Genomic DNA, 25,471 nt, shown 5'->3' with positions numbered 1-25,471 from the left:
GGTTAACCACATCATAACAGTCTGTGACCCTGACTACAAAGCAGTGTTGTAACTGAGGGGTGAAGTGAAACTAAACTATTCTGTTTAGAAACATACTCAACTGGTGCAGGAATTAAATACTTAACAATCTGATCTTCTCTTTCGAGCAATGGTGGAATCCTCCCACCCTCTTCAGTTTCTTGCTTTGAACACAACAAGGCACAACCAGCACATGCATTTCTTCCATCAAAGGTGGCGTAGGTAATTTTGGAGAAACCAGCTCGAGTGCGCTAGAATTTGAAAATACACAGCTTGAAAAAATCTCCCACTTCCTTACAGAGCCCCTCCTCCAACAGGCAGGTAGGCCATCCAGTTATTTTAGCCGGGCCGGCTAAAATGATTGGTCGTGGTTTTTACAGTACTACGGCTTCCACAGATGACATTTTTTAATGGATTTTGTGTCAAAGCACTTAATATATTCATTGCTATCTGGATGTTAAGAGCATTCCATGGAATATAACAAAAAGTGTTTATTTATTTACTATTTCTCAGGAAAACCTTGAAGGGTGGATCCCTTCATTTCAATAATAAGATAAGATGAGATGTACTTTAATGATCCCAATTTGGGAAATGGTTTGCATTGCAGCAGCATAAAAAGACAAGGCATTGTACATTAGAGAAATTAAAAGACTAGAAATAAACAATTCAAAAATGTAAACAGCTCAAATAGAAATAAAATAGCATTAAAAAAGTAGAAAATATACATGTTGAAATACCAATTTACAGTAAAGAAAATATAAAGCAGGATATTATATATACATTAAGTGTGTAAGGAAAATAATATTAAATTGAATATATTTGTAAAATGTAAAGTGTGCCTCTCACAAGTCTGATCTGATCTTTTCTTTTTAACACAATGATGTTGAAAGTCAGCTCCTGGGGAATGTATTAGACTAGAGGAACAAATGGGATTTGCATGTCTCCCTAAAGATAATAAGGAGGTAGCTGGTTGATGTGAACTTTTGCTCAACATGGCTGCTCACTTGTAAGTGTGAAAAAATGCACTCAATGAACAATTAAAACGATAAAACAACAGCTAATTAAAAAAAATATATATATTTTTAAATAAACAACAGGGAATCTTTATAACATTGCAGGAAAAGAAGAAGCCTATTTTTAACATAATGTTCCCTATTTTGTGTATACAGGCAGAATAATAGTCTCTGAGTTTCTCCTGAAAACTGCAGGCAACACAGCCAGTGCTCAAGAATGTTGTCTATCAGCTGTTCAGGGTAGAATCATCCTCCTTAAATAGATGCATGGTGTTTACCTGTGCTGAGCTTATCACACACACACATCAGGCGCACACTGGAATGTTGTTCGTCAACAAACACCCCTCCTCTGTCGGCTCCATGGCTACCAACCCTGTCCCATCAGAGCAAACACTCACACTCACAAAAAGGCTTTCAGTTAGAGTTACATTTCAGTCACAAATAGGAAGACAATACATTGATACAGGAATACTAACACATAAGATACTCGGCTGTGATGCAGATACTCACTTTTATTGTTATATTATAATATAATATGTGCTGTTTTATTGCTAAAACTTGTAATTTTCTCAATCTTAAACTATTTTTGAAAAGTTATTTTTAGATGATGCCAGAAAGCATTACATATTGTAAGAAAATAACACTCCAGCAAGCAGACCTCATTTACAAACTAAATTGTAAAAATGTGCTTCAGCAAAGAAGAGACATTACCTCAGTTCTTCAAGTTTGCGCTATTTGCAAAATGTCAATAGGTGACGCCAAACATGTGTAGCCATTCTGTAAACTGGGGACTATATAAGGAAAACCGTTTGTAGGCAATGGAATGAAATCCTTTAATCAGGGGTCTATTTTTAAGCAACGTTTCTGGACTATAAAGTTGGTTTCACTTGCTAAAATGATCCATCAACCTCAATAATAAGAGGAAAGCCCCTGCCCCTGTGTAAGATGATATCTGTTTACCTCCACCATGTCCTCCTCTCTGGTCACCACTCCTGTTTTCTATTGACCTCTGACATTCCTGAATGCCCTCGCCAGCAGCCCCTCCCCCCCCCCAGAAAAGCTTAAAACTTTTGGGATCCCATTACAAATGGAGATGGCATTATCATCATGTCAAAACATGGCGTGATCGGATAGGTTCCACTCTTTTCACATGAAGGAAAACAACATCAGATCATATCACCATGATAGTAAAAAAGTGAAAGCCTTTCCCTGCCACTTGTGTAAACAACCATTTGTTTACATTTTTAAAGCATAAACCGGAGTTGATTTATTTTTAAATCCTCCATAAAAAAGAATTGTGAATTTCAGACCTCAATATGGTTATGTAGTTGGTGTTGGTCTGATATACAAAGTTAAACAACACTTGAGAGAAGGAGTGAAAGCAGGTTTTATAATGAGCTTTTAAATTGCTTTGTTGTTGTATTCTAAACACTTTTATCCCTTAATTCACCATACAAATCTAATTCTTTAGACACCTAGGAATCCCACAGCAATGATTTTGCCTTCAAAAAGCTTGTGTGTTGCTCTTTAAGCTTGTAGTTTTGATGATATTGCCTGAGACATGCAGTGTTGCCAAACAGATGCAGACAAAGGCAGTTATGAGTCTTTGAATAAAGAGTCAAGGCCCCAGTCGTGATGAAGTCCAGACAAAGATAGGAGTACAGGGAAAGCTTGTAATGCTAGGGGCTCTCCAGTGTGTATTCATATCCCAGAGCTGTGGGGGAGGGAGGATAGAGAGAATGGGAGGAAGGAGAGGAGAGGGACGGGTCATCCTGGTAATAAAAGCAACTGTGGTCAGCCATCATTCAGCAGAGCGGCCTTAAGTACACAAACACATACCTTCAGCAGCGTTCCCACTTGGACAATGGTTTCTTTGGCCGACATGCTCACATGCACAGAGACAAATACATCCCGTCCATTCCTTTTCATATTATCTGTGCCTCTCTCTGCTTCTGCAGCCCTCTGGGGGTTTTCTTCCTCTAAATCTATTCCAGGATCCCACATGTCTCCTCCAGATCAGCAGTTGAAAACTCAAACTCAGCAGAACTCATTCAGGAAATGTGTTACCTTTTCTCAAAACAGTCACAACCAACATTAACTTTTGATAGTGTATTTTTTCATTAATGATGGCCAGATTTCTTTGTAGGTTTCTTTCTTTTGTTTTTTCTTTCTGAAACTGCCCACATGTGAAACTGCCCGAATATGGATTATAAATACAAATGCACATAGAAAGTTCATGTATTATTAAAACCCACAAAACATTTGATATGGTCTTTGTAATCCGGATCACAAAGACCATATCAAATCCTGCCAATGGACAGAGAATCATCAAATAAATGTTGAATAGAACTTTTACTGTTCCCCTTTGATTTAAGCGTACATGTATGAATGGTAATTTAACAACAAAAAAATATATAGGAAGAGTAGAGAAATTAATGCACACAAAAAACTCACAAAAACACAAGTATATAAACACAAACAATATACTGTATGCACACACACATGGAGAATAGGATTTAAAATTAGTTTAAGATATTTGTATCACAGAGTATATCATTTCACCCAATAGTTCAGAGCTAAGCTAAGTGAAATACTATTGCAGGGAGGAAATGCTTTGTGTTGCTTCAGTCTCAGGGGCCCCCATCAGGGGGGCCGGCGGGGAGAGAGGAAGGATGAGAGGGGTAAGACTGGTTAAAACTGGAAAAAGCCATAACATGTGTCACACATAACAGTAAACTACAAGAGTTTTAACATTCAAGAATTTACCAATGGAAGCTTTACACATTTTTGCTGTAAAATAAATGAATGCTTATTGGAATATTGTTTGTTTTTTAACACATAAAACAGCATTTCAGACAAATTATTAGCAGACGTGAATCCTACACATGGCTTCTCTTGAGCAAGGCACTTACATACCAGCCACAGTGTGGTTTAGCTGTAGGCTGAATACATGTAAGAATGACCTACACTGAAAAAACTGAACCGTTCACTTTAGTTAAGTGTATTATGTCAACACATTTCACATAACTGTATTAGTTGAGAGCAATAATATTTTGTTTAACCTAATATAATTTATTTAAACTTAATATTATTGCTTCAAACTAACATGATGCAGCTATGTGAAATCTTTTGACATAATACATTCAATTAAAGTCAACATTTCAGTTTTTAGAGTTTAGACATAATGAAAAAAAGAATTTACTGTAAACAGAGCATGAGTCTCCACACCTGCACTGCCCTCTAGTGTATAATGTGCACTTTTTCTACAATCATCTACAAGCCTTTCCTCGTCACAAACACAACTATGTGTGTTTATTTATGTGTGTAAGTGTGAACATCACACTCTGAATCCAAAACGAGTTCAGGAAGCAAGATATTCTGGGATTCAAGCCAATGCGTACACACACACAAACACACACACACACACACACAAACACACACACACACACACACACACACACACACACACATACCCCCTGTGCAGTGTAAGTGATGCGTAGTAAAGATATGTATAAGAGGATTTTCCCTTATAGAGGCTGGAAGACGACACCACATCCAGTTGCGGTTAAACAGAGAAAGGGATATTCAAGTCCACCCCCGACCTACTGTGTATAGGATTACAGATCAGGTCAGGCTGTCTACGTCGGACCATGTGTGGCTGTATGTCAGCCTGACCACAAAAGTGACTTTCTAGACATCCTGCCATTCTATGATCTCTGGCTTTCACTTGGCTCTGTCAGAGAAATGTACATGAACATAAAGATTATGAAGGAATAACTAGAATAAGATGCAGAATAATTTGTAGCCATACCTTTTCAATTAAAGGAAATTAAGAGGTGTGTTTGCAAAAAGAAAATGTGTATTTTTGACTCTAACCCAACCATTCCTTGTAAGCTTTAATAGTTTAAGGTCAGGGCATAATGAAGAAATAGTAAAAGAGGCACAGATGTTAAGATCTTATAAATCCAGGCTTGCCTAAACTTATCTGAGGTCATAGTTTTGGTTAAAGTGTGGTCTCTGGTGGATTGAAGACAAATCATAATAACAAGTCAAACTGGATGGGTCATGACTGGCAATCTGACCAGGATGTACACTGCCTCTAACCTCGGTCATCCCCAAATGTTAAAGGGGCCCAAATATGATCCTTTTCAGGGACATATGTATTTTGTGCCCCTACTGTGACATGTTTCCATGCTTTAATGTTCCAAAAGCTCTTTATTTTTCTCATACTGCCTGTGCTGCAGCTTGTCTTTTCACCCTCTGTCTGAAACCAGAGCCCAGTCTGCTCTGATTGGTTAGCTGGACGGATCTGTTGTGATTCGTCAACCACTAAGAGATGTTCCGCCCCTTAGCGGATCACGTACATTTAGAATGTAAAAGAGCGCCAGCCAATAGAAGCATGAGTGTTACATTGTGATGTCCTTATGTTATGGAAGAAAACAAATGAGTCCAATGATATAAAACAGATTTAATTACAGTGCTGTGTTTATTGAAAAAAATAAAATAATAATATGCACAAATGAAGTCATGATGAACATCTTGCATTTACACATGGTATAAAATTAAATATGTATTTATATTTAGCCATATTCTCTTGATATCACAGACATATCTTTGGAGTGACACAATGTTTTGTCATTCAGGGACCTGTTTGTAAACCAGCTTCTATATATAAAACTCACATTTTGTCCTGAGATTTAAACAATTGATTCAGTCCTTTTCACATTTCATTTACAGTATTGTCATTGTTTAATTAAAGCCTCTGATCAAAGTCTCTAGAATTCTCACACAAAAGCAGCTCTCTTGGTTTCAGAGTTTAAACAATACTTCTCATGTGATTTTTAAAGACTGTAGACATACAGAGGCAGTGGATTTGTGGATTTGTCAAAAAAGAACCCAGAGAAAGAAAAGAACATGGTCCCATTTCAGCACATGACTCTTAACATACAAAGACAATACCAAATCATATTAAAATATACAGGAAACCTCAGCTCTACCAGGTCTATCTGAACATTGTTCCTGTTTTTAAATGCAACATAAATACATCATTCAGTCACTAAAAACAAATAGAGGACTTTCATACATGTGTCTCTCTTTTTGTCCCAAGACAGCTTTTTCCTATCTTCTTAACTTTTGTTTTTGCAAAAAAAAATGTGAATCAGCATCTGGATCATCATCTGCATTTCTGAACCCTATCTATAAATATTTGTTTTCTTACGAGGATAAATTGTGCACAATAAGAATCAAAGACTTGTGAACATTGAACTATGGCCATTTCAATTAAATGTGTTGTTGTGCCACCTATCAGCAGAATGTGATTACTTTTTTTAGGATTGCACAGAAGGAATATCAGTTTGCACAATACCTTTTAAGAGTTCTACCACTTTTTGGAGGACGCAACTAAGAGACTCTGGCAATCAGGAAACAAATAGCCTATCCAAATATATGGAGAAAATGTTTGATCCAAATTCTCTGCAGGCACTAATACATAGGGCAAAAGAGACATGAACAAAAACAAAGTGCTCTATAAATGGCCACATAGTGGCATAATTGGTTTCACATTCACATCTGAACTCACACGTATTACTTACATACCTGTAAAAAGGCTAGTGAGACCCTGCTAATGAAACATAAGACAAACAGACAGGATCAAAAGCATAATTTCCATGGTGGAGAGAATAACAAGTGGGGGCATAGAATAAAATATTGGGTTAAAAATGGAATTGGCCTTGAGAGATTGCAGCATACTCATGACATTGTTGTCCGAAACCTGGTGCCATTTACAGCATACAGATGTTATCCCCTCTCTACCATCATTACATCAATTATAACAATAACAAAAAAGGTCACATCAATAATCTTTGAAACATTATCGACTCCAGAGCGATAAACACAGGCACAGGAGGGTGGTCCCGTCTTATTGTGGTGTTTGTGGTTGAACCATGTGATGTGGAGATGAGAGGGGATACACAGGAACGCTATAATCTGTGTAAGCAGGGGGAAGATCATCCGGCTTCAATTCCAGCTGAAATACACAAAAAGAAACAAAAAGTTCAAATCCAGATTTGACAGTAAATCCGGGGTTTCAGGGACAGGAAATGCCACAGACAAACACTTTGCTTGTTTAAAATCACCTCATTATAGGAAGGTGGGGGCCCACAGAAGGCAGCGTTGTTGTATTGGGGGGGCAGGTAAAGCTCCTGGCTGTATCGAGGCATGCCTGGGACGTCTTCGCTGTCGTGCTGTGACAGGCTCCCATGGAAAGGGATGAAATATATCGGAGGGCGCAGCTCCTGGTTACTCCGTCTCGCCAACTCCCGATCGATCTGCTCCTCCCTGAAGCGACTGCAAACCCTGCAGAAGGTCGTGCAGAACATGATGGAGAGGCCAAAGCCCAGGATGCCCAGGAAGATCCTTGAAGAGGAGGAGCAAGGGGAGAGGGGGATGAGAAAGATGGAGATGGTTGCAAGACAGAGGAAGATGGAGAGAAAAGCCAATAAAGGTAGACTTGAAAAGGAAAGAGCAACAAAAACCAAAAATATACTCACAGCTACTTCATTAGGAACACCTGTTCAGCTGCTCGTTAAAGCACAAATCTGATCATCACGTTACAGCAATTAAACTCACCTACACATGACCTGAACATAAAACCAAGCAACAGAATGGTGAAGATAGGTGATTTACCTGATTTTGAAGGTGGCATGGTTGTTGCTTTGAGTAATTCAAAAACTATAATCTCTAGGGTTTATTGCTTTTAAACGAAAGAAAGAACTCCTTTGCGTTAACCAAGGTTTTCATAATCGCATTTGTGAGTGCACATTAAAGTAGATCATCTACTGCAGCAGAACACCACACTAAGTGTCACTTCCCTCAGCAAAGGAAAGGAAACTGAGTCTACAATTGGCACAGGATCTCCAAACGTGGACAATTGAGGATTGTTTGATGCATCTCAATATCTGCTCTGCATTCAGATGGAAGTGTCAGATTTGAAATAAACAACATGACTGCTTGGGATACATCCTGGATTGTGGTTCAGGCTGCTGGTTGTGGTGTAAAGTCTGCGGGAAAGTCTCTTGTCACTCTTAAGGTCCCATTGAGTATGGTTGCTAACCATGTTAACTCTCTTTATGATCACAGGGTACTTGCCCTCAAAGGTTACTTCCATCAGTATAACACGCCATGTCATAACGCTTTTATCATCTCTGGTTTTTTTCTACTCAAATGGTCTACACAGCCGGATTTCAATCCAAGAAAGCACCTTTTAGTTTGGGAGTAACGGGGGATTAAAGATCGCAGCAACTGCGTGATGCTATCATCAATGTGGCACAAACAACTCACAAATAATGAAGGCAGTTCTGAGCGCAAAGGGATGTCTTAAATGGCACTAGCAAGGGGATCCTAATAGGATTGCCGGTGAGGATTTATAAACATATAAGACCCTTTTTTCTTTTAACAAAAAATGATGTTAAATCTGAAACACATAGACCAACATAAAACATCAGTTTGTGGTAATTAGAAGAGTTAGCACTGCGGTATTTCTCTTTTTTGAGGTTGAATGAAGAGAAAAAAAACATTTGAAATATTTTAAATTTTAATGGTTATCAAAGTAAGGAAGCAAACAGAGAAGAAAATGGCTGAATTAATCAACAAATGTATGAAGAGATCGGTGCCTTACTCTAGAATGGGAATATTCATCCTAGGTGCTCTGTGGATAAACTACCAATGGTCCAAAGTGGAAGTCGAGTCAGAAACAGAACAAACCTGAAGGGGACACAGGAAAAAAACATTGCACACTGACTTTGCCATTTATTACTTGCTTAGAGAACATTTTACACAATTATATTGCTTGCCTAGTATTCCTCTTTCTGGATCAACAGAAAATAAACTTTGAACCTAAAACCCATGAATGTTTTCAAGACCACATGATCAAAGTATATTGTATACTTTCTCTAGGCAGAGAGATAATAGATCAACAAAAGTACATTGGAAGCATTGGGAAACAGTTTGTCCTGCAGTGACCTCATACAGTTTACGGCCATTCAGTCTCCCTGCACTGATTGATATGATTTCGCAAAGATTGTATGATTACATTTGTTCCACTGTGCTTGGGAACCTGTCTGGTGATCAACTGGAATATTGAGGTAAAGGAGGGCCAGAAGCATCGATATCAAAGTACAGTAAAGCATTTGGTCTAAATTTCATTCACTTTTTCAGGATTTTCAAGAACAACACGGCAGTATGCATGCTTTTATTTTTTAATTTGTCAGGGTTGAGCTCTTAAGCTAACAGGACCATTTCAAAACTCATTAGATCACATGGAGAATGCATTGTCACAATCTGAAAAAAGGCCACAAACAAAAAATGATACTGATCAGTTTGGCAATCACTGGCATATAGTCCCCTCGTACCGATACAAGGTCAATAGATAAATGGAAACACTGCTTGAATAACAAGTAACCTACACCATAACCAGGTCACTGTTAACAAATTGTAACTGCTGGTACGTGGTCCGTTCATTTCATGTCCTCTGAAGTGGATATATCTCAAAGTTATAGTATCATCTGCCAACCGTAGTTGTACAAAAAAGGAGACACATTTTGATCAGAGTTAACTGAACTTTTTCCTCATTTAACCTGAACTCTTTTGTGGATTATGTCCCTAAAGGGATGTTGAATTATCCTCATAGGAGAACAAAAGCACTATTTACATTTCAAAGATGGTCTAACATTACCATGTTTATAAACTGAATAGATTACTGGCCACACAAATCACATGAGCGGTAGGAGAGGTCAAAATTCACAACACATGATCAGTAGGCATATTGGAACAGGGGCCCAGTCTGTTAATACGGACTAAACAAATAAACGGCTACTATGTGTTTAATTTGAGGTCCTTTCACAAAATGTGTTCGTTTTTCAGGAATTGATGTAATTTACAGGACATTTCAAAACCAGGAAGCATAAAGAAAAAGTTTGGCCTCTTACCTCCTGTCCAGAGACGGCTCTCCTCAGGTGTACGACTGGGTGGGGAAAACTCACTGGAGCAGAGAGCAGTTTCTATTGTGGGTGTGCTGATGAGGGAGCTGTGTGTGTGTGTGTGTGTGTGTGTGTGTGTGTGTGTGTGTGTGTGTGTGTGTGTGTGTGTGTGTGTGTGTGTGTGTGTGTGTGTGTGTGTGTGTGTGTGTGTGTGTGTGTGTGTGTGTGTGTGTGTGTGTGTGTGTGTGTGTGTGTGTGTGTGTGTGTGTGTGTGTGTGTGTGTGAACATGTGCTGGACTAACTGCAAAGCCCAGCTTGTCTGTCAGCCCCCGGTACACCCTCAGAAATTGAAGCACTCTTTGTTATATCGACAGCGTTTATGTAATACAGAAGTGGTATGTGCATGAATAAATGCTCACATTTATGAAAGTATACGTGTTTTATCAGTTGGAACGGTGTGTTGTATTAGTTCGTGCTAAAGGTCCTAAGGAAGAATTTATGGCAACAGTAGAAGATTTAAAGAAACAGCTACCTTTCTCCACAAGGCCTCATGGGAGAGGTAAGCCACAGAATCAAGAGCAGCGGAGGAAGAGCGGTCAACTTTTCTATAGAGTTTCATTGAGTGACAAGTGATGTATTTGATCTCAGGCAGCTGCAAAAGCACTTTGTTCTTCTTTGTAAAATTCTATAGAAACGGTAGGTAGAGATTGAGCCACATGTCACCAGGTTAAAGTGATAAGGGTGAAAATATGAAATCCTGGAATGTGTATTGTCTAAATTAACTCATTGGTTTTGGACCTGAGTAAAATGGTTACCCTCACCTTTACATAGTTGGGACACTTGCAAAAGAGACAGTGACAAAAATGGATTGTCAGAAATCAGTTTTAGGCCTCAGTATGCATACTTTTACTGTGATGAAACTCAACTCCCATCTGTTAAACAAACGTTCCGTTAAAGATTTCCAGTCGTCAAACCCCAGTCTAGATAACCCCTTATGAAATCAGAGGTTATTTTTTAACTTAGCAAATCTGCAGAGCAACTAGATACATTTTGTAAGTAAAGTTTGCACATAAAAATGGGTGCTCATCCACTAATACTCACACTATTTTGTTAACCCCCCTGTCATGTTTGAGTTTATGCTGTGCCAGTGTGTTTGTCTGTGTGAGCATGGGCGTAGTTTCCACTGGGGACAGGGGGGACATGTCCCCCCCAACTTTTCAAAATCCCGTTTGTTGAAACTTTTCAAATGTGTTTATTATAATTGTTTTACGCAAGCGAGACAGAGAGTTACGGGGGTTGTTGTTAGCATCTGGTGCTAGCTCGGAGCTAACAGAGATTAGAAGCTGTTTCAACAATAAGGAGAGGGAGAGACCTCTCCTGTCGGACTGAGAGGCTGAGATAACGTCAGTTTAGGTGAGTTAAAGGACTCGCTGAATGATTAGATTGTAAACTTTAGTCTAAGTTATCTCAGTGGGTCTCAAACGGTTTGGTCATCTATGTAAACAAATATTTCCATCTATTTAATATAGTTGTTCAAAATAAGTTAAGAAATCATTCCAATGTCAGTACAAAATTAAAAAACAGTTTAAAAGGGGAGTGATTAGTAAAATATTCATAAATAAAAAGAAAGAATGCAGACTAGGTAAGTTTAAGATAGGAGAGAGGAGTATATCAATTATGTGTTATGATTGTGAGCATATTCTAATGGTTTTTGGAGTATTGAAATTTACAGTTCTGTTTCATATGAGTGTTGAAAGCTCGATGCATAAATCTCTTAATTTTGCTCTCAAAGTGCACCAGATTGATGCATTTAACTTCAATTTAAAGACAAAAATCTTCTCATTATATACACTACACATTTTCCTTGGATTTGTTAACACCATAGTCCCTAATATATTTGTAGAAAGGCAGGAAATGGAATTAAATCGAGAACAATTTTTCATTGCGAAGGACCCCCTATTTTGTGTCCCCCCCACTCCTCAAACCAGTTACACCCTTGTGTGTGAGTGAATAGAAAGACAGGTGAACCCAATGATTGTTAAATGACCCCACAAACCAGAAAATGTCGTCTTTACTGCGGAAAAAGTATTTGACTCGCTCATCGTGTGAAAAGTACAAAGGTGCATCAATACATCTCTGTGAGCATAACATGCAAGGATTACCAGTACTATAAAGATGCAAATAATACAATAACTGGAATACAAATTGAATTAGGTCAAATTATCTTTATTTTTCCAATATTTAATTTAACAAACACATGTTGTCCTTACAAAATAACACATTCACTGTTGTGTTGAACAAACCACAGACTTTCTGTAACAACACATTCCTTATAGTGCAATTTATTTTGTCATCTTTCAATATTGTTGAGAATGCTACCAAGGAGGAACAGTGGTGTCAGAGTTCACGTTTGACAGTGATTCGACTGTGAAAACTCAAGCAAACGGCGCACGACTGTATCAGATCTGATCTTACAGCAGTGTGATCTTGAAATAGGCATCTAACAATAGAATTAGGAGTATTAGGAGAAGTACGTTTTATAAAATCATTCAGAAGAAGCAGTTGGAAGCTTTCCGCCTCTTTTAGGCATCTTCCTCTTTTTCGTGTAATGTAAGAAGTGGTGTGGTACCAAAATATTTTGAGAGAAAAATAAATATCTAATTAGCAATTTATTTATTTTGTGCAACATTAACTATTTGTGATGTTTCTGCAGAGATGACGCAGCATGAATGAAAAACTTCAAAAGAGACCTTACAAACGAAGCAACACACACACACACACACACACACACACACACACACACACACACACACACACACACACACACACACACACACACACACACACACACACACACACACACACACACACACACACACACACACACACACACACACACACACACACACACACACACACACACAGACACACACACACAGACACAGACACAGACACAGACACAGACACAGACACAGACACAGACACAGACACAGACACACAGACACACAGACACACAGACACACACACACACTTCAGTTTTTCAAAAGGCATGTTACCCCCTAAAAACATATGGGGCTTAACATCTACAATCAGATACATCTCTTTCAACCTGAGTCTGACTGAAGAAATGCTTAGTTAGTTTCTGCCTTTAGCAAACTGATTTTCCACTCCAGACTTGTTTTGTTTCCTCTGAAGCTAAAGATCCTCATGCAGAGGTTTGGGTCTGCGTTTGTCCAGCCAGGCCTGCAGCAGAGGAAGGTTTCTGTCCGTCCAGCGGATGTTATCCTCGATGGTCTCGTAGGCCTGCCGGATACATCTCATCTCTGAGCCTGAATCCTCATCCAGAGAGCCGAAGAAGCTTCTCACCTGAGAGCAGAGCAAGTGGACTTAGAATATATATTTTTGACTTGACTTTAAATAATCCACACTTGTCTCAATACAAGATTTTAAGACCCAGAGCAGCACATAGGCCTATATGGAAGATGAATGTATGCTTTTATTCACATGAATAAATAATAAAATGCATTTAAAATAAAAAAGGTTTTTGAGGCAACAATCCACACTTTATATAGACACACAATTCAACCAAAAGTATGGACACAGCCTTCCTTACCTCCTCTAACATCTCCCTGGTAGAATACTGGCTAGTCACCCCAGTCACCATGAATGAAACAGTGCTGGATCCCAATTCAAATCTATAATATTGGAGCAAAGAGAGACAAAGTTCAGCGTTCAGAATACACACATTTCATTGAACAAACAAGTATGCTCGGGCTTTATGGTTTTGAGCTACAGTTCTACTTAAATTCTCACCTGTCAAACACAATATTGAACAAACTTGGATTCCACACAAATTTGCAAAACTTAGACATAAAAGTAAATGATGAGGGAAAATGCATGAGGGGCTGACTGACTTCTTGATCAGGATGTGCCAGTTTGCTCGGAGGAAGTCCCAGGCCATTTTGTAGCCGTGGGGGTTCCTGCTGACGGAGACCATCACGTCCGGGAGGTCCTGAGTCTTCATCACCACATTGGAGAGGCTGTGCTTCATCATCCTGAGGAAAAACAAATAAGGGTAAGAAGAAAGAGAAACCTAATGCTGGCAGGAGTGTGATATTTATATATTATGTACACACCACTTGAGCTTCTCCTGCAGAGGACTGGTGGACATTGCAGATTTCATGCGGCTCTTTACAGACATTTGCAGGGAACTGCGGTACTTCTCCAACAGGAAGTCCCATCCCTCTGGTGTTCGAGCTCCAATCAGAAACACTGCCATGGTGATGTCGACAGGGAGGCTAAAAACAGACAAGGATCAATAACAATTATATGACAAACTTTAAATGTGAAATAATTCATATTAAAGCCTCAGCTCTGGCAGCATTTTTTAAGAAGAATCCTTAACAAATATCTGACCTCATGGTGCCGTCAGACTCCTTCCACTTGGTAAAGAGCTCGGTGGCTTTTGACACGCAGGGAGCGTAGTTCCTGAAGCATCCAAAAAGCAGCAGGTAGCTCCTCAGCACTCGCTGAGACACTGATCCAGAGTCAGTCCACTCCTGCCGGCCAATCAGCCCCCGGAACAAATCCACAATGTAGTCCTGAGAGACACACGCAGTTTAAAACAGTCAGTTTTAATAACAACTATGAATCAAAGATATAACCCCAGCTTTGTAAATTACATTTTGTTTGGTTCTGTTTGGTTGACTGGTTTGGACAAAACAAGCAATAGGAACATGTCAATCAGTCAAAGAAATGTTGAAAATAATTGTTAGTTATAACCCTAACATCATTGGGTATTTTTTTATTAGAAAGTAAACTATATTAATACAAAACAATACAAAATGTTTTCAACTGTATGATTCCCAAACTTATGTTGTATTCTGGTTCAATGCCTGAGAGGAACTTCTAGCAGTCACAAGCAGCACTTAACTGTACAACATGTAATGGGCACAGTACAGGCTTTTATAGAGCTTATTATGCAAGAACCATGACTCAGTGTGTAAACCTCTCCTGCTACACAGAAGAGCTAGCAGTTAATATGTTCTGTGTGGAATGTTTGACCTCCTGCAGCTATATAGAGTCGTACTGTTGTCTTATGTCACCATTGTGGCATCTGTGTCTGGGCGGAACAATGGCCTCTGAATACACTACAGCGAATGGCTAACTAGCACATATCAGTATATACCAGAAGGTGGTTGTAGTGAGTAGTTGTCATTCAAAAAGGGGAATGACTGGATATACAAGCCATTCAATACATTCATGATGACAAGCAGAGCAGTGTTTGCCATCCATTTTCACTTTCTTTCAACACTTAGCTTCATTTCAGATGGCAATGGGTTGTGAAAATATCAGAGAACAATCAGATGATTTCAATTGATGAGAAATGAATCCTAATGTGTGTGTCCTCTTTACTGTAGTTGTTTGGTTGCTTCCCTGACATCTGTTTATCTTCTTGTGCATAGACAAGCTTGAACTGAACAACCAATCAGAGTGGTTTTCTCTCACACACTTGATAAAGTCAATAAGGGCAGACTAATGCCAACATCCAGCATGGCTAGAATCTTTAGCCTTTCACTCGTATTACTACTTTGCTCTAAGTGGGTGTTAACATTGAAATGTGGGATTATTACATTCATAGACAAGTTTGAATGTCACAAAAACATTTCAAGCAGTGTGATATCATGAACCTCCATTGAGAGTAGTTTTAACTTTAAGACTCTCTTTTCTTTGTAATGTTATATCGTCTGTGTTGGGCCTCGAATGCTGCCTTCACTTACCTTCATCTGATTCTCCAGAGCAGCCATGTCTCTCTTCTCCATCAGTTTGTACAGAGGCACAAGCTCTCCAAAGCCCTGAGTCACAGCCATGATCTCGGTCTCTTTGGACAGGTACAGAGACAGCTCCAGAGCCGTGTCCAGCCTCACCTTCTCCGTGCTGTAGCACACATGGAAGGCTTCAAATCAACACCATGCGGCAGTTTGGTCCATATTAGCAAACATTACATTTCAGGTTACAGTTTACAAGCCATCATCAGCAATAAGACAACCTCTGTTAGCACAAAAACCTTGGTTGGTTAATGGCTAATGGTTACACAAGCCAAATGATGACATCACAAAATGGCCAAAATCTGATCAGCTAATTTTCAGTCAGGTTTTTATATAAATGGATCAGGACAAAAAGAGAGAGAATCTTTTTTTCTGAAAAATTCTGAATCTCTTTACACAGAGGAGACACATATTTATGTATAAAAGACATGAAAAAGGGGATTTTTCATAATAGGTGACCTTTAACAGACCTGACCAGCTGGAAGACGTTGTGGATGAGGCTGGCGCGGTCGTTGCTGCTAAGGGCCGTGTGGTTGTGGTGCAGCAGTTTGATGATGGAGTTCCACCCCTCGCCTGCGTAGTGCACCATGTAGTAGCCGCTCATGTCCACGTTGAACTTCACCCAGTCCGCCTTCTCCGGCAGGTACAGGACATCTGCATGGAGGAGGAGTAGAGATGGGCAATGAGGACTTGTATATTTAATACTGTTTTATGAATGGATGTTATGAATGTTAATCTGAAAATCAGCCTCTTCACACTGGGCAATGCACTCACCGGTCTTTGTCTTGAGCAGGAAGCGGTGCACGGTGCTGGAGGTGCTGGTCATGTAGGTCAGAGGGATCTGCCAAAGAAATCTGACACCAACCCACGATAATGAATAAAATTCACAATTAAATATCAAACTACTGTACTTAGGAAGATACACCCACAAAAATAATAGCTTGTAACAATTACTGTAGCTTAATGTTAAGCTAGTCAAAATAATCACTGTTGCATGCTTCAATTACTGCTACACTATTACATAATCATCAGAAATGACACATATCAATTCATTATTGGATTTTTACGAGCTCTAACGGTTTGCAGCGTGCTGTATTTCATTGTTTTTCCTTTGTCACAATTTGATGGTAGTGTAGAGTATGAGACTGTGGCTTTAAAATGTATTTTAAATGCAGGAAAAGGGACTTTTGAAATTATGTATATTCAACACTTTTGATATCTCACCATAATCTTGAATAATGTGGATTAGTTTGACTTGTTACCCTTCAGTGAGAGAGTAGTCATCTGTCTTCAGGTAACGCTCCTGACTGAGCCTGACCTCCCGACCTTTGACCTCCACAGTGACCAATGGGAAGCCCTCCTGCAGCGTCCAGGTGTCCATGATGGCCCGGACATCTAGCTCATCACCAGAGTACCATTTCTGCGTATGCACAAACACAAACAAAATAAATGATTTAACATCATTATAAGTGACAGATTTGTGATACAGCTACATGAGATAATTATATAACGCTAGTATGTGATATGGAATTTGTGTAGCAGGGTAGCATTGTAAAAAAAATATTATTAGTATTGGTTAAAAATGGTTTAAAATAATTCAAACTTACAGTGGCTCCAGACTGGACGTCACGTTTAGAGCAGAATTCTTTGTGCTTAATCCGGCCTTCGTCCAGATCATCTGAGTTGCAGACCTGATGGAGAGCAAACACAACTTTTACAAACAACAACACTGGGGGACACATTCAGCTTTCAATTCTAAACACAGCCATTGTCAAGTGTCACACTGACATCTGTAATACTTGAGGGCTAATGATAAAATGTCAAGCTGAAAAACAGGCAGCAACACTCGTTTTAGGCCCGAATGCATGGCTCACATTGGTCAGGCTCTCCCACAGGTGGCTGTTGACGGTGTTTTGGTAGCTGTAGCGCTTCAGGTATCGAATGATGCCAATCTCAAAAGCCTCAGGAGTCAGGAAGTCTCGCAGCATATTCAGAATACATGCCCCCTAAAATCAGATGAAAACACAGGCATGTAGGAAATTAACAATCTGTTGGTTTTTTTTTACTTTTGTTTTTTGGGTAAGGCTTTCTGAAAAATGCAATTATTATACTGTATATCAGTAAATGGTTGGTCCTTTGATAGAATGAAGCTGACCTTGTCGTATGAAACGTCGTCGAACATCTCCTGGATCTGCGTGGGGTTTTCCACGGGAGTGGAGACTGGGTGGGAGGAGCTGAGAGAGTCTACCTCCATGGCCTCAAAACATTTCCCCAAGAAGAAGTCATCCTGGAAAAGGAGAGGAATGAGAACGGAAGGAGGAGATGAGGTAAGCGAGTAAGAGGAGTTCAGGATAGACTTTACAAAATGTTTAAATGTTTTACAGGCACCCTTAACCACTTCAAAATAATCAAAAACGCTCTCATCGCCTGCTTTTTTCACCTAACAAGGTGATAACCCAAGAGTTATTCACCCAATATATAGTACTATAGTACATTTAACATCTTCTTTTTAATGCAAGTCATTTTGAATTTCACTTGAAAAGACAGAAATAGAGAATGAATAAACAAAATGACACTGTACTGTATGGCATATTACAGGATGAGACCTGCTATGCTGTGATCCCTTGCTTACATGTTTCAGGTAAAGTAAAAGTACGTGCTTGTCTCTCACCACTTGCAGCTCTGGGTAGGTGGCTCTGAGAGAAATAAACTCCATGAACTTCGCAAAACCCTCATTGAGCCACAGGTCGTTCCACCACTCCATCGTCACCAGGTTCCCAAACCACTGCACACCAAGAAGAATGTTCAAGACCAGCATTTAACATACATATGCATCTCTAAGATTAGAACTGTAACCACTGTGCAATTCTTGTTCTTAGCTCGACAGCAGCTTCCAACTTTAATCACATGTTCATAACTAAGGCAACTTTGTACAGCGTGATTAACTGTGACACCAATGTTTTTCTTTTTACCTGGTGTGCGAGCTCATGGGCGATGACTTTGGTGATACCCAGTTTGTCTGAAGCTGAGGACTTGTCAGGGTCAAAGAGGAGACCCGTCTCTCTGTAGGTGGTCAGCCCCCAGTTCTCCATCGCACCCGACTGGAAGTCAGGGATAGCAGCCAGGTCTGTAGAGTACAACATCAAACACATCAATACAACTGCATATATGGTTCATTCATGTCACCGGCTAATCCAACCATTTTAAAACCAATGTTCTTTTTTTTTATACTAAAAAATGAATCGCGAAAATATCAGCAAATTAGTTGATCGTGAAAATAAACTTTAGTTGTAGCTCTATTAATAACATGGTAATAAAATGAATGCATTTCCACTGACCCTGTTTGGGTAATGGGTAAGGAATATCAAAATAGTCATCGTAGAAGTCCAACAGCTTGACAGCAGCATCCAGCGCAAAGGCTGTCTGGTCAATCTTCTCAGGGACGGCGTAGACTGAAATCTGATGGTCAGAACAGAAAAGAACAAACTCATAAGTATAAATGTAACAGAAATATTACAAACATCTGAATATGAAACAAACAAATGGTTTTTGTATAAACTGTTAAAATGTGTCTTTGAAGGAAATTACAAACTATTCTAAATACAGTTTCTGAGTCCTCCTCACCTTGACACCATGCTGGGTGGTCTTGCTCACAGACAGGAAGTCAGACACAATGTAGGCCACCAGGTAAGTGCTCATTTTTACAGTGGTGTCGAAGTGATCCTTAAGCAAACCGCCTGGCAGCTCATCAGTTTTTACCTAAGAAACACAGGTGCGTTGTGATAGAGATAAAGAAAACAAAGCAGAGGTCAAATACAGAAAGTATGGTGAGTATAAGTACAGTTTTTGGTAGCCCTAAAAATAAAACATCTCTACAGGGTAGTATGTTTCATTATTACATTTGACAGAAATGTGAAGGCAAAGATGTGTCAACCGTTCAGATGTACCATGGGCATGTTGGATATGGCTATGTGGCGTGGCTCTCGTGTAATCCGTATGGTGAAGTTGGCTTTGAAGGCGGGCTCATCAAAACAGGGGAAGGCTAATCGAGCAAAGGTGGCTTCAAACTGCGTGGAGGCCATGACCCTAGTAATGAAAATAGATGGTTGTAAAATGGCATGCTGTACACATATAAACAAGATAATTAAAGATTCTATATTTAGCATTTTCCAAACCAATATATCATTGCCAAATTTGATTTTGTCCGGTAAAACTAAAATACACAATGGACATCATTACAATTACTGATAGCTTTTGTCTCACACCTGTTACTGACAAAATTAAGGGACATTTCCCATCAACCCTTGTGTTTCCAGTTTGTATGAAAAAACAGCATCATCAGCAGATTTTAATATTGTATTAATAAAGGCTATCAATGACCAATCTTATGGTCACTTATAGTCTTACTTTAAAGCATTAACATGTATATGTATTACTGATACAGTGATGTTAAAATGCTACATACGGCAACATCAAAAGAAACTCAGAAAAATACGTTAAGCCTGCTCTCACCGGACTTCCCCACTGCTGGTGCGGTAGCTGCTCTTGTAGAAACCATGGTAGCTCTCGGAAAAGTTGGCAGCGAACTCCAGCTGAACTTCATACCTCCTCCCTTTGGCCAGCACCGAGTCTGACTCCAGGGCGAGCTGATTGAAACGAGGATGCTCTGACACCTTGAGAGGCTTCACACCTTCAGTTGCAAAGAGCAACACATTAGATATATGCAGATGCTTGGAGTGGAGAATTATGGCGTTGGTGTCTTCGTGCACGTCCAGCTGGATACGAACAACGCCAGTGAAGTCCAGGGTGGTCAGATTGGGGTGGATGGTCAAGTCATAGTGTTTGGGGGAGATGGTTTTAGGGAGCCTCATGCTGCCCCAGGGGAAAGGGGGTGCTTTGAGGTCAACCTGAACTCGATCTGTATCTGGTAGCTGTGCTCCTGATGAGGGAGGAAAAGGGAGGAACAGCAGCAACAGCAGAGGTGCTGCTAACATGGTGACAACAGCAGGAAATCCCCTCACCTTTAACAAAATATCACACAAATTCACAAATGTGTTCAGAGATATTGTAACTTTATTTTGCATTTTCTAATTTAAATAACACATCAGACCTGTGGACACAGTTCTCAGTGAACAAAAAGGTGACTTTATTACACATTGAGATATGTTGCATCACACAGGTTTCACTTTGAGATTATCTCATTAAAAAAAAGACATTAATGAAAGCAACATAGTTAATCATACTTCTGCTACGCAAACACATAAAATCATATACGCACCAACGTGACAGGATGGATGGAAGTGCAACAGTTTCGATTCCACACAAATGTCTATTTATTTCAAGAATCCCTAAAGTAACTCCACCATAACTGAGGCGTTACATTAATATAGTCCCTTATCTTAGATGCTTCACATGAATCATATATGTAATATGTTAATAATCGTCGACTCACCGCGTAGTTTCTTTGCACGCAGTATTAGCACTCGGGCTATAATTCAAGAGGGAAAGTGAAAGTGTTGAAGGAAGAGTTGCATGCTGGGACGGTACAGGAAACCTAGGTAAGACAGTTGATGTCATTGACCTGCAGCTGGGGTGAAGATGAGATATAAGATGTTTTATTTTATTTTTCACGACGTGTTTTCATGTCTGCAGCTTCATGCGCTCCAGGAAGTGTGAATATAAAGACTTCCGGCCGGGTTTTCAGCGAATAGACTACCAGCATATTTTATAGATTAACATAGCAGTTTCAACAAGGTCATAAAAGGATGTCAAAACAAGAGCGAGCAGATATTACAGTTAGAAATAGAAGGAAACATTTACTGTGAACAGGAAGTTCCGTGTTGTTATGGCAACAATAACATAGCTCACCACTAGAGTGTGCCATTGCTTTGACTGAGGGTAATTCCTGGTTGTTCCTCTTCAAAAATTAATATATATTTATAAATATAATTTATGAGTTGATTAACTGAACGATAAATTATTCATTATTTTGTTTCCTTCTCCATTTATTCTTATCTTTTATTTTCCTGTTCTACGCTTTTGAATAAATCATCACAATTTCTCCTGGGCCCTGTGTTTAAAAGAGCCCTTTTTCTCTTCAAACCCTGAAGCTAAGTCAGAGGATGTGGGTGTTGAAGATACAAGTGGTTCATTTGAGAATTACATTGGACACTTAGGATTTTAGGAAATATATTTTAAGTGTGAAGTTCAACATAAATAAAAGAATGTGAGATAAAAAAAACAAGATCAAATGTAGATGTTTTGTACGTCACAGCATGATCAACTTTTACATAATAACATTTCCAACTAAAATGCAGGCATATGATTATAAGTCAAGTGAATATAAACACATGTTATTCTCAAAATAAAGAATACAAATGTTTTTCTTTTCTGACTAAAGTGTCAAGAAGTTTTCTAAATCAGTCCAAATTAACCTGGAATAGGTAAACTGAAATCATTTGATTCTTTGAAGTTCTTATTTTACAGTAGTATCAAAACACATTGAGCAATAAAGTGGAAGTTATATGTCGACAAAACAAAGATTGTGTTCATTTGGCATAGGCATACAGGAAGAAAGAAATGTACTATCAGGTCCGTAGACTCACAAGATCTATGAACAATGTTATCAGCTCAGATGATCTTAGTTGATTATGTATAGGCACTGACAAGACAAGACTCACTTTTGTTGCTAATTGCCTGAACAGATTAAACAAGACAAATGTTTTTGAAGTATTTTTATTTATGTGCTGACAGAGTTGTATTGTGTGTGAATTATAGTTTGAATGTTTGTATTTATTTTGATATATTTGTATATGTTACAAGTCTTCATCATGTTCAACTTGCGGAGTAGTGTGAAGCTAAGAAGGGGGTATCTTGAATTAGATATATTCAGACTAATCCATTTATTTTTGTTAAAACATGTCAAGGCTTCAAACCTGTATTTAAACGTTTGTTTTTCCTCACTTTAGCATTTATAAAAAGTCCAGAAATCACTTATTAAATCATAATCTAACTTCATATGGTGGAAATTCCACACTTAATCACCTTCTTGTAAGAAAAGAACAAATATACAAGCTTAAACCAAAGTTGTGTTATTTAATAAAGAGTTATAGCCAGTGTTCGAAATGGGGGGGAAGCCAGGGGGAGCTTGGCTCCCCTAAAGAGGGTGGGAGCTCCCCTGAAGGCCGACTTTGAGATAAATAGGGGGACCCTAAAAGAATCGTGCATATTTGTGTCACACAGATTAGAAATATTGAGTTTCTGTAAATAAAAGTTCTTGAAATAAATAATAGTCGTTGTTCATTACAGTTTCTGAATATATTTTGCCACTGCTGTGTTCACTTGCTACAACTGCAAGTCATGTTCATGTTCCGGCTGTTGCCTGCCCCACCACCACCCCAGCTCCATCCCAGCTTCCACCTATAGGCTTGGAGGACAGTTAATCATCACTCAATGTTCTATGTACATAGGTGGAGTCATTTAATTTAATTTCAAACCTTTATTTAACCAGATGGTCCCATTGAGATCATAGATCTCTTTTTCAAGGGAGACCTGCGGCATACAGGTTCCACATGAAACATAAAACAATAAGGCACATCATACATTATATTTACAGGATACATTTACATAGTTATATACAAGAGTGATGAGGCCCAAGCTCAAACTCAAACTATATGCTGCTTCTAATAAACATATTAAGAAACACGTGAGTTGTCAGACTGAACTGTGAAAATGGTCAGGTATCTGTCTATGGCAGACCCAGTGTCGGTGCGAGAGCTGTTTAAGTCAGTAAAGCTCTGTCAGCAGTCCAGGTCAACGTCATGTGCACTAAGATTCTTCCATTAATAATGGAATAGAAGGAGAGACTCAATAGTTTTAATATGTTAGGAGAGAGGGATTTGTCCCTCAGCTGTGATCACATATCCTACATAGGTAACTAGTATTAGTCTGAGCCTACTGTAACTTGGATAGATTTGCTTTGTTTATTTAAAAGGGGCCTCAGATGGACTGCAAATACGTAACATCTTCAAAATACTGTGTTAATGTTGAACCTGAAGATTCATGAGGCTGTGGAAAACCACAGAATATAACTGATGTCATAACTGTACAACCAGCACAGCCCCTATAGACCCCCCCCCCCCCCCCCCCCACACACACACACACACACACACACACACACACACACACACACACACACACACACACACACCACAACCCAGACTATATCACCCCCCTATTTTGAAAATGATGTAACTTTTTTCATTTATTTTTTTATTATATTTTTTATTATATCACAACTTAGTACTTTTTTTTATGCATGTAACATTAAGCTGTCTGTTGGTCTTTTTCCTGCTGTAACTACGCAAATGTCCCTGTGGGACTAATAAAGGTATTCTGATTCTGATTCTGATATACATCACCCATTTTGCTGCGCAGCGCTTTTGGGATCCCACCCAACAGGCAGGAAATCAGTAAACTACATCTGATGATAAACCAACATCCTCCAATATCCTTTCCCACGTAATTTCATAGACAAATGTGGACAAACTCCATGAAATAGTGATTACTGTAAGGGAGAGAGCAACACATGAAGGAAGGCAGTCCACAATACAGTCCTAAAATGGGTGGGGGAGCGGACAGAAGGGGAAGCGCAGCATGTTAATAACAAACCCTAAAATCCATATAATAATTGGGCGAAACCCTTCTGTCTGAGAACATTTTGTATCCAGAAAACCTACATACATATTGATATCACTGTAAATTCCCATCATAATATACTGGTGGCGATTGAACCTTTCAAACTAAATAAATGATACAAATAAAATCCCCTGCACACACACACACACACACACACACACACACACACACACACACACACACACACACACACACACACACACACACACACACACACACACACACACACACACACACACACACACACACACACACACACACACACACACACACACACACACAGTAACACATGGATAAAGTCCATCCCATCTTCAAACATTAATGAGTAAACTTTACAATGAGCCTGTCTCTTCTTATTGGAGCTGCACTGGTGTTGCAGCGATCATTTGAAAGTGTGGTGTGAGGGTTTTCTCTTACACAAGCCTGGATTTCCAAAGCAACGCAACAACACTCCTGACATTTGGAGAGAGCTCCTTCTCTGGTAAAGGATTCAGGTCCAAAGACAAGAAGAACTTTTCCTTTGAAGACTTCATTCCACAGAGAGGATGATAAAGCAGCTGTTGATTGGGATTGTGTGTAGTGCTGCCGTACTGACCTTCGGGATCCTAATTGGCCACTTTGGTATCAATAAGAGCAGCAACTCGGCACCGTCCTGGGTGAAGGATGTGACCAAAGATGTGGACGAAAGCTTCATTAAGAAGTTCTTGTCTGAGGTGGACAACATCCAGATTCAAGAAAACCTTAGGTGATTTGTTTTTCTATTATCATGGTATACTGTTTAATATTGTCTATTGATGTTGTTCGTTCCACTGATTACAAGATGAGAACAGGGAATACAAAAGAAGCAATTGTTGTCATTCTCATCGAAAAGACTAATACACATTAGTATGAAGCCATGGAATTCATTTAGCATTTTTCCCTATAGTGTATTAAAGTTTCT

At 39.2% G+C, this 25,471-nt stretch overlaps 3 protein-coding genes across 3 annotated transcripts in view; 1 reads left to right on the top strand and 2 right to left on the bottom strand.

Moving 5' to 3' along the window:
- Window positions 1-5,498: 5,498 nt before the first annotated feature.
- LOC307042316 (uncharacterized protein) lies at window positions 5,499-10,365 on the bottom strand. Its single transcript, XM_079686143.1, has 4 exons — window positions 10,016-10,365; window positions 8,707-8,792; window positions 7,166-7,445; window positions 5,499-7,056 (listed from the first exon to the last, which is right to left on the bottom strand). Exons 2-4 carry the CDS (start codon window positions 8,724-8,726, stop codon window positions 6,949-6,951), a joined length of 408 nt encoding a protein of 135 aa, XP_079542269.1. The 5' UTR covers window positions 8,727-8,792; window positions 10,016-10,365; the 3' UTR covers window positions 5,499-6,948.
- A 1,851-nt stretch (window positions 10,366-12,216) lies between these two features.
- On the bottom strand, window positions 12,217-21,512 carry erap1b (endoplasmic reticulum aminopeptidase 1b). Its single transcript, XM_079688897.1, has 19 exons — window positions 21,287-21,512; window positions 20,347-20,855; window positions 19,782-19,920; window positions 19,459-19,593; window positions 19,173-19,293; window positions 18,807-18,961; window positions 18,506-18,619; window positions 17,990-18,121; window positions 17,709-17,840; window positions 17,442-17,525; window positions 17,097-17,254; window positions 16,609-16,688; window positions 16,305-16,488; window positions 15,787-15,943; window positions 14,423-14,607; window positions 14,143-14,304; window positions 13,921-14,061; window positions 13,620-13,701; window positions 12,217-13,372 (listed from the first exon to the last, which is right to left on the bottom strand). Exons 2-19 carry the CDS (start codon window positions 20,826-20,828, stop codon window positions 13,202-13,204), a joined length of 2,814 nt encoding a protein of 937 aa, XP_079545023.1. The 5' UTR covers window positions 20,829-20,855; window positions 21,287-21,512; the 3' UTR covers window positions 12,217-13,201.
- Window positions 21,513-25,076: 3,564 nt separating this feature from the next.
- Window positions 25,077-25,471, top strand: part of LOC307044554 (aminopeptidase NAALADL1-like) — a gene marked incomplete at its 5' end in the record, with an annotated part of 6,377 nt that continues 5,982 nt past the window's right edge. The window contains 1 exon segment of the mRNA XM_079689864.1: window positions 25,077-25,244. Within this exon segment, the coding sequence (XP_079545990.1) occupies window positions 25,077-25,244 (168 nt within the window).

This window comes from Notothenia rossii (assembly GCF_949606895.1).
Source record: "Notothenia rossii genome assembly, chromosome: 6".
Taxonomy (NCBI): Eukaryota; Metazoa; Chordata; class Actinopteri; order Perciformes; family Nototheniidae; genus Notothenia; species Notothenia rossii.
Note: the sequence above shows the minus strand (reverse complement) of the source record. Positions and strands in the feature narration are given on the sequence as shown.